Here is a 14,122-nt window from a genome sequence, read left to right as displayed (position 1 = left end):
CACTCAATAATTGTCAGAGATTTTGTCAGAGGGATAGTAAATAAGATAATGTATACTCCCATTGATGAGAATCAAAATTACTCATTGAATAAAGATAGGGTACTGCTGGCTTGAACCTGCTAATCAGTATCTAGCAAAGGTACTCAAAGATTTGTGTCAGGTATGAGATAATGTGTTCATAAAACCTTGGGTACTGTACTAGTATATTTTGCAGTCCAATGTACTCGTTCTATCTGATTAAGTGCAAATCTACTCTACGAGTTATTCTTGTCAATCGTTTAGCTACCCTTTTTCCCTTTCTGTCATTCTTACAGTAAATGGCTTTGGATTAGTTTCATATTTCCGCTGGGTTATTCTGAGCCATAATGATAACAAATGTATTGTTTCTTATACAATTTTCCACGAGAAAAGGATTAAACTCTTTGATATATGTCTTTAATTGAAGGATGAAAGTTACTATTTCCTGACTTCTTCGCAAGCCCCAAACCCAGATACAGGATTTCTCTCACAATACCTAGAAAAAACTTGGTTTTTATTGTAAATATATACATACTTACTAAATCCTTATATTAAAGTAATAATAAGTGTTTGTTTATTTGTCTGTCTGTCTGTACCGAAGTATCTTGCTAACCGTTGAACCGATATGGTTCTCCTTTATAGGGTAGCTTTTCATAAATCCTGGAAATATTTATAACTATTTTGTGGGAGAGTACCACCAACCTTTCCAAGAGAAATCGCCCCTAGAAAAATCGTCAGGAATAGACGATTAATTTGCTAGGCAATGTTTACCCTCTTCATACTATATTAACACACTACAATGTAAATTTCTTAGGGACACCTATCCTTGATTGGGGGTTACCTATTAACCTACCCCATTAAATAGCTTAATTTCTTTAAATTTTAAAAATACTGCCCAGATACAAGATCATTATTGACAAACAGAATCAAAATTTCTATTACAAAAATTGAGTTTGATGAAAAAATTATTAACCTGCCCGTATAGATGCCAACACCTTGTTCAACTTCATGGCAGACACACCGTCCACAATCACAATGACCATGACCGGAACAAACCTTAATCAAAAGTTATTTGAAAGATTTTGGGTTCGAGTTAGTACCCAAATAGTTGGGCGCATTATATGTCACTCAGACAAGATCCGATGGTTCTAAAAACACGTGTTTTGTATTTTAAGATTTACAAAAGAGACTCACACACTTAGACACACACAAACTCACATACTTACCTCTCCATTATATGGAGACACACACATAGTATCTTGTGTAGGAGAGTCACACAATTACCTCTCCATCATATGGAGACACACACAAAGTATCTTGTGTAGGAGAGTCACACACTTACCTCTCCATCATATGGAGACACACACATAGTATCTTGTGTAGGAGAGTCACACACTTACCTCTCCATCATATGGAGACACACACAAAGTATCTTGTGTAGGAGAGTCACACACTTACCTCTCCATCATATGGAGACACACACAAAGTATCTTGTGTAGGAGAGTCACACACTTACCTCTCCATCATATGGAGACACACACATAGTATCTTGTGTAGGAGAGTCACACACTTACCTCTCCATCATATGGAGACACACACATAGTATCTTGTGTAGGAGAGTCACACACTTACCTCTCCATCATATGGAGACACACACATAGTATCTTGTGTAGGAGAGTCACACACTTACCTCTCCATCATATGGAGACACACACATAGTATCTTGTGTAGGAGAGTCACACACTTACCTCTCCATCATATGGAGACACACACATAGTATCTTGTGTAGGAGAGTCACACAATTACCTCTCCATCATATGGAGACACACACATAGTATCTTGTGTAGGAGAGTCACACACTTACCTATCCATCATATGGAGACACACACATAGTATCTTGTGTAGGACAGTCACACACTTACCTCTCCATCATATGGAGACACACACATAGTATCTAAAGTATGGAGAGTCACACACTTACCTCTCCATCATATGGAGACACACACATAGTATCTTGTGTAGGACAGTCACACACTTACCTCTTCATCATATGGAGACACACACATAGTATCTTGTGTAGGAGAGTCACACACTTACCTCTTCATCATATGGAGACACACACATAGTATCTTGTGTAGGAGAGTCACACACTTACCTCTCCATCATATGGAGACACACACATAGTATCTTGTGTAGGAGAGTCACACACTTACCTCTTCATCATATGGAGACACACACATAGTATCTTGTGTAGGAGAGTCACACACTTACCTCTTCATCATATGGAGACACACACATAGTATCTTGTGTAGGAGAGTCACACACTTACCTCTCCATCATATGGAGACACACACATAGTATCTTGTGTAGGACAGTCACACAGCTGACCAGACCAGCCAGGATCACAGGTACAAGAACCACACTCACACAAACCATGCCCGTTGCATAACAGACCGTCTCTGAAAATTTTTAATGATAAAAAGTTTAATAAAAGGATATCGCAGGATTTAATAATGATATAGAAGTAGAATAAAATAGAGATGAGTGTGTTTGAAAAGAGTTTGAAATATTGCTTCTTCTTTAACTCAATAAAACACTGATAGACATGATAGCTTTAGAAATATGCAGTTAAGTGTTCATTTAGAACTTCGCCATTTTTTGTAGATGATTAGTAAATTAGTAATAGAAGATTAAACGCAAAGAACACATTATCTTATTTATTCATACCTTGTTTTAGGACAAGTCCAGTTATCACACTCACAGAAAGTACCAGAGATGATACCCCTGGTGTCTGTATGACAGGTACAGATGCCACAGGTACACTCACCCCTGCCACTGCAGACAGGTCCACCAGCTGTTTTCTGGCACAGTTCCTCACCTGACTGGATATCCATGTTGTTACCATAACACTAAACGAAAACAAAAAGTATTTGTTAATTGTTATTATCTTTTAACAAATAAGGATAATTTAGTTTATATAGGCTAATTTTTACAAAAAAAAAACATCTATTCTAGTCCAAACTTTAGTTGATTCATATTCAAAAATATTTAAAATATGATAAAATTAAAAGAATTCGGGAAAATTATATGTTGAATAATTAGTGTAAACTAAGAGTATGAGCCATACTGAAGAGTTAAGGTTGTTTAATAAAAATATAAGAATAGAAGCATATTATGAACCCTTTTTTCGTCAAATCTAAGAAGGAACATTTCTAGCAGACAAATGTATTGTTTACTTTCGACTCAAGCTGATGTGGATTCTTAAAAATTAATAGACTTGTTACTCGATAGTGAGGCAAAATTATTTTTGTGAAAAAATCTACAAAAATTAAACAAAATCATATGTTAATAACCCTTTAAAGATTTTATTTAGTTTTTGTAAATTTTTTATGCGATTTTGGAGGATTTTTCACAAAAATAATTTTGCCTCGCCAGCGAGTAGCCAGCCTAACTTTTTTTAAGAATCCACCACTGTTTGAAGCTTTCAAATTTAAGACGAAATTTTTGGGCAATTAAGTCTGATTCAGTAAAGCTTTGTACTATAAGAAATGATATTGTTTACAGCTGACTTTTATCTATGTATGAAATGAAATGTGTACACAATTTCAACCAATGAGATTAAATGTATGTACCGATGCGATTCTCCTATTGGCTCAATCAGACATTACCTCTCTTTCTTAGTACCTTTATTGGCTGTTTTTAGTATTCTCTTTTAAAATGTTTTTCTGTTGCAGTAAATGGTTAATAAAGCGTAAGGGAATAAATAAAGAAAAGAAAGGGAAAGTGATGGAAACGTGAAGTTATGGGGGAGTGAAGGGGAGTAAATTATCTGCAATTCTAAAGATAAAAGTAGGCAACACCCTAACATACCAAAAGGCATAGGATAGGAAAGAACCTAGTAAAAGTGTCTGACTAAGATTATGACGTCAAACAAAATTAACCAATGAGAGGCCACTATAAATTTTACCATTGGTCAATTACAGTGTATACTGGCCTCTCATTGGCTAATTTTTTTACGTCATAATCAGAGTCAGACACTTTTACTAGGTTTGATAGGGAAACACGAATACTTATAGAGTAGCTTCACTACTTAAAATATAAGGTAAAAGGTTTTTTTTTCATTTTCCATATATTTTGTTAATGTAAAATGATTTTAATAACAAACCTGACAGAGTCTTCCATAATGATTTTGATTACATTGACAGGCTCCACAAACCAATTTCCCATTATTATTACAAGCCTCGCTAATTCCTATGCATTAGAGTTTCTTATTAAAATTCATTTTTTAAGAATATTATTGATGAATTATAAAAGTCTGTTTTCTTATTAATTTGATTTCCATTGCATTCCATATTATACAATGATTGTAACTTTGATGACATTCCTTATTTATAAATAATGACTGACTGACGAATAGGATATATAAGTTGGAAGGAATTTTAATGTTAGAGGGAGATTTGAAATCTGCATCAAATTTTAAGGATTTTTCATAAAATTCGTTTTTTTGTATAATTCTTTATATAAAAGCGGAAATACAATTTAAGTTCATAAATTTTGACCAATAGGATAGGTGGATTGGAAACTACCGGCGCTCTAATTGGTTGAATGATGTGCGACACTTAAGCTTCTCCAATCAGAGCGCAGATAATTTTCAATCCACAAATCACAGATGTCAAAATTAGTTAACTTAAATTGTATTTCCGCTTTTCGATAAAGAATTATTCAAAAAACTAATTTTATAAAAAAATCCTTAAAATTTGATGCAGATTTCAAATCTCCCTCTAACATTAAAATTCTTTCCAACTTACATATCTTACTGACGAACCTAGTTATTAAAGATGCTACGCTACTAAAATAGAATGAACCTGTCTCTACATGTTCACAAGGACATTTACACTGGGGATATATATTTATAATCATCTTATCTGTCAGACCAATCAGAGCTATGGGAAGCTCAATTTTCTCAAAATTACAAGTATTACTTGTCACCTTAAAGCAGATCAAACATGAATTATATTAAAATAAAAATTATTTTAAAAAACTAACTAAAAAACGATAATCATTTTTGTTAAAAACATCTGCATATTAAGATTACATGCTTTTTTACTGCTATTGGAAGCGCCCCTATCATATAGGAGTTTTGTATTTAAAATAGATAAACCAATACAATAGCCTAAAACCATCCACTGACTTCATTCTAAAAAAAACCTGGCCTATCTTGGCTTTTAGAATTCCAGATTATCTTAAGAGGTTTCGTGAATAATTGTATAATAAAAAAAAGAATTCTCATTACCTCTAATGTAAACTGAATAGGTACACCAATCTTAATGTCAGTACATTCACTTCTTTCTTCCAGAGTCGCACCGGAACAACTTAAATAAAACTTTAGATGAAATAATAGTTTCAACTAATTTTTTGTTTGATTTATTTAGGAAAAGAATTTTTTAAATACTGGAAAGATACCTGTCAAGTCTTTTTATATTAAAGGTTGACTTTAATCATAAAAAGTTAAAAAGTTTAAGAGAAAGAAATAAAGTCTTCATTCATAAGAAAACTAAAGCACATCCAGCTGCTAGAATGAAAATCTGATTTTTAAACTTTCAATATAAAATAAATAAGTGTTCATTAAAAAGAGGTTGAAAAAAAAACATTCAAATATAAACATTAAACTTAAGTAAGCACTTCTTATGTTTCTAATTTTTCATACAGAAGGGCTGGAGGAAGATTCGGAGAAAAATAGAAAACCCAAGAAAGTAGTGGAGGCTTATTGATAGTAGTTGGAAAATAGGAGGGAAGAAGGTCTAAAGCAGGAATAAGGTATAGCCAACAAGCGAAATAAATTTAAACTAATATTTAGAGGTCAGATAAAGAGGTTATTTTTACTACTGAGCCTTGCCCCCCAAAACAGCTAAAAATCACGAAAACTTTAAATATATTTTTTCTCCCATTAATTTAGTTGTTGGTACAGTTGGGTAAGTTCAAAGTAAGATAAGATAAGATAAGATTTATTTTCCTCAAAGGTACAACATGTTTTTATTAAGTATATATCATTCATTAAAGTTACTATGCTTTGATTGGTTTGTTTCTTCTGGTTTGTTAAGTTTGGTACAAATTTGAGAATAATTTACATAATAACTATTATTAAGTACCTAGCATGGAATTGGCCGAACTTCGTCTCCACCTAGTTGCCAAGCCAAGTTCGTGTAGGATAAAAATAACATTTTACAAGAAAAATTCCATGCAACATTGTACCAGATAGTTGGCATAACCCTTTAAGGGTTGTGGAGCCACTGGTGTACTTTGACGCTTGCCAAGCCGATACAATGTTATATGTGCAAAAAAAAATCTTAACAATAATAATAATGATAAATACAGTATCTTGCTGTGTATTTCAGACATCCTCCTACTATCAGTTGCAACTCCTCCAAGCATAAATTCGGAACAATTAAGGAACCAAAACCTTCGTGAGAAGTTGCTATTCCCGTTGTGATCCCTTATCAACCCTGTCCTGACAGGTTCCTTTGTAGCAAATTATTTTCATTATAGAGTGGAGTTATGTCCGTGTCTAAGGACACCTCCACACTAGTAATTACAGGGCAACGATAAATATCGCGACAACGCTGGTCCAAACCAATAATCCATAAAATAATAATAATAATAACGGTGAAAGTGACAAAAATATACCTGGATAATGTGTCTCTAGATAAAAAACCGTACCTATGTAACGTACCTAGGTACCTAGGTGAACAAGGAGTAAAGTAATGGTTTCGATTCCTACGGAATCTGAGTTTTATTTCTTGGGAAGGGATATAAAATCCTCTTGTGTACAAAATAAATAAAAAATAAAATATATGTCATATGCGATTCCTACGGAATCTGATTTTGGTATTTTGAGATATAGGGAGTGTGTCCCTAAGTATGTAAAGTTCGATTCCTCCGGAATCTGATTTTTGTGTTTTGAGAACTGGTCACAGCATAGCTGTGAGGGGGGGTGAAAACATAAGGAAGTGGGACGGGGGGGCAGGGGGGGGGGTGGGAAGATGAGGGGAAAGGGGTTGGTGCCCCCAAAAAAAAACGTTATATTAATCTCACTTTTTTATAAAAGAGAAGGGTGAAAGTAAGAGTGAAAGTAGGCCATGGTAAAATAAAACTGTGGCGCGCTGTCGCGCGTTTAATTTTGGTTATAGCTTTGCTTTTAGTGAAGTTTTAATCTTACTGTTGTTCAGGCACGAAAAAATGTTCGGAGAGGAAGAATACCAGCAAATGTGGCAGCCGCTACGCGATCGATTGACAATAACACATCAACGACTTCTCAATATAGTTAATGGCGACAATGTCAGTGAGGAAGTGCGTCGTGAGGTAGCCCGGCTACTTTACCAGCAGGGTTATCTCGAAACCGAGTTGGCACTAACTCTGTACAATCCAAACAAAAACATGGAGTATCATGAAAATAAATTGGGTGCAATTGCTCAGCAGATTACTGCTCAGGAAGGGGCATGCCTCCAGATTTAGCTCCAGAAAGTGGCCAGTACTGATCCAGGACCAATACTGGTCAAGTTCTCTATGACTTCATATACAAGATATCCACAAAAATGCATACGTGAAAAAAATTGAAATATTTTGAAGAATGACGTTGCTAATTTTGATTAACTATGGCTTAAAGTGAACAGTTTTGTGACGAATAGCACTATTAATAATTCAATGTACTAATTTTAAAAACTATAAATTCATCAATCTTTTATTTTATTAATAAATCCTAGATATCTTGCTATAAACTTTAATTAATGTTATTACAGAAAAGTGTGTAAAGTAATAGGATGTCTGTTAATATGTTGCTATGGGTCAAACTTATCAATATAATGTTGGCATCAAAAATAGGAAATGGATAAATGAGGAGAAAATGATAAAACAAAATATAGATATAAAAATAAGTAGGTGAAGTAAAGACATTGTTAAGTATGGGGGAATAGTTAAAGGATTGAAGAGGTAGAGGGGAGGAGGGGGGAAAAACGAGAAGAAGAAAGGGACGTGATGAGTGGTTTATTCACGACCGTGGCTACTTGTCAGACTGAGCGGCGCGTTTTGTTTGGTATAGGTAGAGGGGGGGTGGGGAAAAGGGGGGGAAAGGGTGGTTTCCTGGTATAGCTTGGTAAAAAAGCGGGAGGGAAACAATTGTTTATTAAGCATAGGGGAAAATAAGCGGGAAACGGAAGTGGGGAAAGTGTATTACTTATTATTAATTTTAATTAAAGATTACATAATATATGGTATTAAAACACAAAAGGGGTATAAATATGGGGGAAATTGGGTCAAGATTTAATTGTTTCCAAGATGTCTAATCAAGAAGAGGAAGGAGGACAAGGCCAAGGAGCTATACCAGGAGAAGCGCCGGAAATTCCGGCAGAAGCTGGAGGCGAGGAAAATGTTCCCCTCCATGCTCAGGTACAGGAACTCGTCGCCATGCTTGATACCAGCGAAGAGGCAGATGATCCTGTACCCGATGTCCAGCAGCTGTTGAACCTCGCGGCAGCGCCTGATCTACTCCCATTTCCGGGGGTAGACAGGCGCTGTTTCGACCTTTGGTTTACGGTCAAGCGCAGGTTGATGGGCATCGTGTACAAGGGGGACATGTTACTCTGGAGGAGGTCCCGCTTCGGCGTCATCGACGAAGAAATCCTCCAGTGTATGTATGGAAACTACGGGTTAGTCGTGCGGTTAATTCAAGCATTGCCCACGTACGCCCGGTCCTTCCACGCCAACATGGACGCCATCGCCGCAATGGACCGCCTGGTCACAGCCCAGCAGGACATCCTGGAGGAGCTGCTCAACCAAGAGCCCGTCCACGGCGCCTACGGCGACTCCAGCGAGGAGTACGACTCATAAATGCGCAGAGGCTTTGCCCTCATATACAGAGCTTAGAACCAGTCTGCGATACAGTCATTTTTAATAAATTTTTCGATATCAAGATTTGAATAAATAATAAATTTTCGGCTAAAAATTCAATTAAATTTTGTTGTTTTTTGTTAGATAGAGGTTGCGTGATTCGTTAGCTGCTGGATAAAAAATACATACTTGGGTATGTGTGTCGGTTCCTACGGAACCTATTCGTTATGATTTGAGGTTAGAAGAATACAGTTTTATTAAATATTATCAAAGTAAGTTTAGTGCTTACGGAAAGTCGAGGGCTAAAAATAGAAATAAATAAGAAGCAAGACTAAAAACTTTTCTTGGAAGGTTTTTTAAAGAATTGAAAAAAAAAAAACATTGTTGAATACACTTTAGTATTAACCAGTATTGAATGAGAAGAAAGAAAAGTTTGCATTTTAATTAAAACTCGATCTTGTTTAGGAAATAAGTAAAACATTTTTTCTTAAAAATATTTTTATTATCAATTAACTTAATTTCAATTGGAAGGCTGTTAAAGATAGTTGGAAAAGAGTTAAGAGGGGCGTGCAGGAGGAAGTTTCTATTAGTGCCCGGTTCGTAAGCAAAATTGTTCCTGTTCCTTGTGCCGTATGTATGTCTGTCTTGAACAAAGTTCCAAGTGTTCTCAAAGATTTTAGGAAAAGTGCCTAATTTATAGGCATGCATGAATTTACAAACATTAAATTCAATTAACAGATTGAATGGGAGTATGCCATTAGATTTAAAAAATTCAGCTGTGTGAGCTCTGCTTGGTAAATTTTCAATTATTCTAATGGCTTGCTTTTGCAGTTTAATAATTAGTGCTAACAAATACATAGGGCAAGCAGTGAACAGGAGACAACAGTATTCGATATTCGACTTAATATAAGAAGTATAGAGTAGCCTTAAATGTTTTTTATCCAATAGGTGTCGCATTACTTTCATACTATAAATTATCTTAGAAACTTTACTATAGACTTTTTCTAGATGATAAGAAAACTTCATTTTTTCGTCGATTTGAATTCCAAGGTGTTTGATACTACCCTCGTTGGTACCGCTAACAAGATCCAACTTAGTAATTTTTGATTCATCGTTTTCATTGTGATTATTCATATCTACATAAACTTCGAAGTTGGTCTTAGCTGCGAGCTCAACGGGGGTGAGTGTCTCACGGGGGGAGGAGAAGACCATGCATTTGGTCTTGCGGGGGTGTATGAGAAGTTTATTGGCGTTGTACCATTGGGTCAGTCTGGGGACAAGCTCCTTTGCAAGGTTTATTAATTGGATTATATTCTGCTTTTCAAGAAAGCCCACTGCGTCATCAGCAAAGAGATTGATTAATATCTCTTCACTGCATGAAACAAGGTCATTTATGAAAATTAAAAAAAGAATAGGTCCCAGGACTGACCCCTGGAGTACGCCAATAATAATAAATTCAATAGTAGAGGAGAAGAGACCCTTAAAAAATACACGCTGCTTCCTATTTGCATAATAACTACGGAACCACTCGAGTGCAACCCCTCTTATCCCTGAGTTCTCAAGTTTACTAAAAAGGATATCCCTGTTTATCCACTTCCTTAGCACTTCCTTATGTCCAAAAATATGGCCATACAGGAAGCGCTTCGACTGAGTGCTTGGGTAATCATTGTGCTTAAATTTAGTACATTATGGAAGGTTGAGATTCCTTTCATGAAGCCAAACTGGCGATTGCTAAAAAAAGACCGGTCTTCTAAAAACTTAACCAGACATATTTTTCGATGGGTTTGGAAAAGTTATCAATGAGACTAATGCCTCGATGATTATCTGCCTCGCTGAGTGAACCAGATTTGTGAAGGACAACTATTTTAGAAGTTTTCATTTTCTCTGGAAAAATGCCATTTTGAAGTGATAAATTATAAACATGTGTTAGGGGGGTGGCAATGGTATCAGCACAGCGAGACAAGACAAACATCGAGACATCATTGATGTCTGTGGAACGCTTAGGTTTAATACTACGGATAATATTAATGACCTTAAAGGGGTACAATGGTTCGAAAAAGAGGGAATCTTGGCATGGGGGGGGTAAATATTCAAAAAAGTTTTTGGGGGTGGAAGGAATTTCAGGCCTCAGGGAAGACCCAATCTGACTAAAATAACGATTGAATTCATTAGGTATTTCTTGGTCGTTTTCAATTTTATTTGGGCCTACTTGGAGGTACGTACACTCAGGAGAAGATTTATTAAAACCGATGACTTCTTTGAGAGTTTTCCAAAGTTTCTTCCCATCCCCATTTGCATCCCTAATTTGTTTTCTATAATAATCAATCTTTGCTCTTCTTACTTGCCTATTATAATTATTCCGATAGACATTGTAAATACTTTCATTTTCTATTGTTTTGTCATTTAAAAAGTTACTATACAGAATGTCTCTATGCAATCTACAACGTAATAAATAATCTGACATGAAGGGTTGCTGGGGCTGGGTGCGTTTGTTTTTCCGTTTTTTCCTAACTGGACATTTTTCATTATAAAGTTTTAAAAAGGTTGAAATAAAATTATCATAAGCAGTGTTTACGTTGTCTTGACTTAAGACATGGTTCCAGTTAGTGTGGTAGAGTGCATAGTTTAAGGCATCAAAGTTTTCATCATTTAATTCTCTTTTTTCAAAAAAATCTGGAAGTTTGGGTTTGTTTACTTTGTCTATTCGGAATGAATTAATAATCGGCAAGTGGTCGGAGATTTTTGAAGTTAGAACAAAAGATGACATCAGGTTTTGGATAAAATTCCCCACCCCGAATAAATCAAGAAGGGTTGCTGTGGTTCTAGTAACTCTAGTGGCTCTGGTAACAGTATTTATGATACCGTTGAAAGAAAAAGATTCAATAATTCTCATAGAATTGCTATTTATATTGTTTATTTTGAAAAGGTCAAAATTGAAATCTCCCACAATGAAGTATGGTATGTTTAATGCTGCTATTTTATCAATTAAATCAAGGAATAGTTCAAAGAATTCTTCGATTTCAGCATTGCTTTGATTGGGTGGGCGGTAGCAGTTTAATAAACAGAACTTCATACCATTGTAGGAGATCTTTAAGCAGATGGACTCAAGAATATTTTCTTTGAATGAAAAATTATCAAATAATTTATCAACTTTATAATATCTGCTTACTAGGATACCCACCCCTCCCCCCCTATTGTTTGCTCTCAGTTTAACATGCCAATTATAATTATTAATCCCATAGCAATCCATATTTACATCCTTATTTAGCCATAATTCTTGGAAGCATAGAACATTTAAGTGGATATCATGTTGTCTGAAGAAGTCTACAGTGGAGACAATATCGCTATATTTAGAATGTAATGACTGACAGTTTAAACTAAAAATATTGAGAAGATTTTCGTTAAATGTTTTCAGTTTTTGTACAACTCCTTGTTCACTTGAAAAGACACAATTAATTCCGAATTCATTTTCGAAATCGTTAAAATAGTCACCGTAAATTGGATTCATAAGGTTTAGACCAACGTTATCGTTCAAGTTACCGTTATCCTGATTAATTTGTTCATTAGGGAGGTTTGTCATGGTAGGGTTGGTCCAGGAGCACCGCAGGAGGAATTGTTTTAACGTCAAGTATGGACATCTGAAACACAGTAGATATTAATAAACAAATAAAGATAGTTAATATATAAGATATTATCGTTGAAACGAAAAAAATTACTATATTTACTATATTTATTCCGATCGCGTTTAGTCTATGTGTGTGTTGGGGGTGGCAACACATTTATAAGCTAGTTTAGTTCCCCCTGCTCATTTTCATTCAAGTTCCATATATTTTATATGCTATATGCTTCAAAAATGATCAAAAATAACTCTGCTGAAAGTCTTAAGTCATTGGGTGAGTTAAGAAACAAGAGTTTATGTTAGGTACCTTTTTTCGCCGTTCAAGATACTTAACTTCATGTTGAGATTACCGCTTTCGTTGCTGTACGCTTTGGTTTGTTGGCGGTGTCTCTCACTTCCTTAGTTTCTCTGGATTTGGCCCTCGTGGCAACAGGATCAACGGAAGCTGTGGCAACGGCAGATGCAGTAGATGCGGCAGCTGATGCGGCGACTGATGCGGCGGCAAGTGCGGCGGCAGGTGCAGCGGCGTGTGCGGCGGCAGGTGCAGCAGTAATTGCAGCAGGTACGGCGGCGGACGCGGCGGCAGGTGCGGCGGCAGGTGCGGCGGCAGATGCCGCGGCTGATGGGACGGCAAGTGCGGCGGCAGGTGCGGCGGCGATTGCGGCGGCATGTGCGGCGGCGGCAGGTGCGATATCGAGCGCGGCGGCAGGTGCGGCAGTGAACTCAGCGGCAGCGGGTGCGGCGGCGGGCGCGGCAAGTGCAGAATGTGCGGCGGCAGTATTATGTGCGGCGGCGGCAGGTGCAACGGCGGCGTGTGCGGCACAAGGTGCGGCGGTTGCGGCGGTTGCAGTTGCGGTAGTTGCGGCACTACGTGCGGCGGCAGAGTCAATTGGGGGGAATACAGCCAGGTCCTCAAGAGCTGGGGCAGGGGCTGAAGTCAAATGATGCTGTACCGTGTTGGCAGGATGAGCAGTAATTGTGTTGAATTGTCTAGGGAAATCCTCCTCTGTTAGGTCAGCTTGGTTCGAGAAAAATGATTTCCTTTCCTCAGGCGTTAGTTTATTGAAACGGAGGATCGGCGGCGCTTCAGATAGAAAAAAATCCTCGCTTCCAGGGATGGGCAGAGACATTTCCTTCAGATCCTTGCCGAACGGATTTAGGCAACGGATCCAGCGGCTGCCGTTCTTAAGCTGGAATTGTACATACTGGCCAGCGACTTTGGCCCTTGAGATCTGGTTGGTGGCATATACAAAGGTCATTGTCTTCCTGTTGAGGTCTGACATGTCTTGCTTGGCCTGTACGAATCTGTTGGGAAAGAAGGGGACCGGTGACGCGTTATTCCTAGGGTTGAACCTCTTGATCTCGGCGTTGTAGCGGTCGAGCACAGCCTTCTTATTGTTCATCCACGCGTCGAGGTAGGATCTAGACATAAAACGAAAGATAAATACAGGGATTTGACCCTTAGAGTATGGGAGCATATGAGCACGCTCAACGATATCACTAAAATGCGTAGGGATATACTCTAATTCCCCTCGTTTAACGGCGGTTTCAAGGGTGGGCCTTATAATGTTTCTGAATATAACAAACTCTGTGATATTTTCG

General features: G+C 37.1%; 1 protein-coding gene across 1 annotated transcript in view; it reads right to left on the bottom strand.

Annotated features, from left to right (window-relative positions):
• LOC145317072 (integrin beta-6-like) overlaps positions 1 to 14,122 on the bottom strand; it is a 29,864-nt gene that overhangs the window by 3,206 nt on the left and 12,536 nt on the right. The window contains exons 14-20 of the mRNA XM_080157960.1: positions 5,312 to 5,390; positions 4,884 to 5,007; positions 4,184 to 4,269; positions 2,746 to 2,927; positions 2,348 to 2,477; positions 992 to 1,074; positions 466 to 514 (exon numbers count right to left, since the gene is read on the bottom strand). Coding sequence (XP_080014086.1) covers positions 466 to 514; positions 992 to 1,074; positions 2,348 to 2,477; positions 2,746 to 2,927; positions 4,184 to 4,269; positions 4,884 to 5,007; positions 5,312 to 5,390 — 733 coding nt within the window. The remainder of the gene's footprint in view (positions 1 to 465; positions 515 to 991; positions 1,075 to 2,347; positions 2,478 to 2,745; positions 2,928 to 4,183; positions 4,270 to 4,883; positions 5,008 to 5,311; positions 5,391 to 14,122) is intronic.

This window comes from Acartia tonsa, chromosome 4, assembly GCF_053477335.1.
Source record: "Acartia tonsa isolate MP-2025a chromosome 4, ASM5347733v1, whole genome shotgun sequence".
Classification (NCBI taxonomy): domain Eukaryota; kingdom Metazoa; phylum Arthropoda; class Copepoda; order Calanoida; family Acartiidae; genus Acartia; species Acartia tonsa.
The sequence above is the reverse complement of the archived record's forward strand: the minus strand, read 5'-3'. Positions and strand labels throughout refer to the sequence as shown.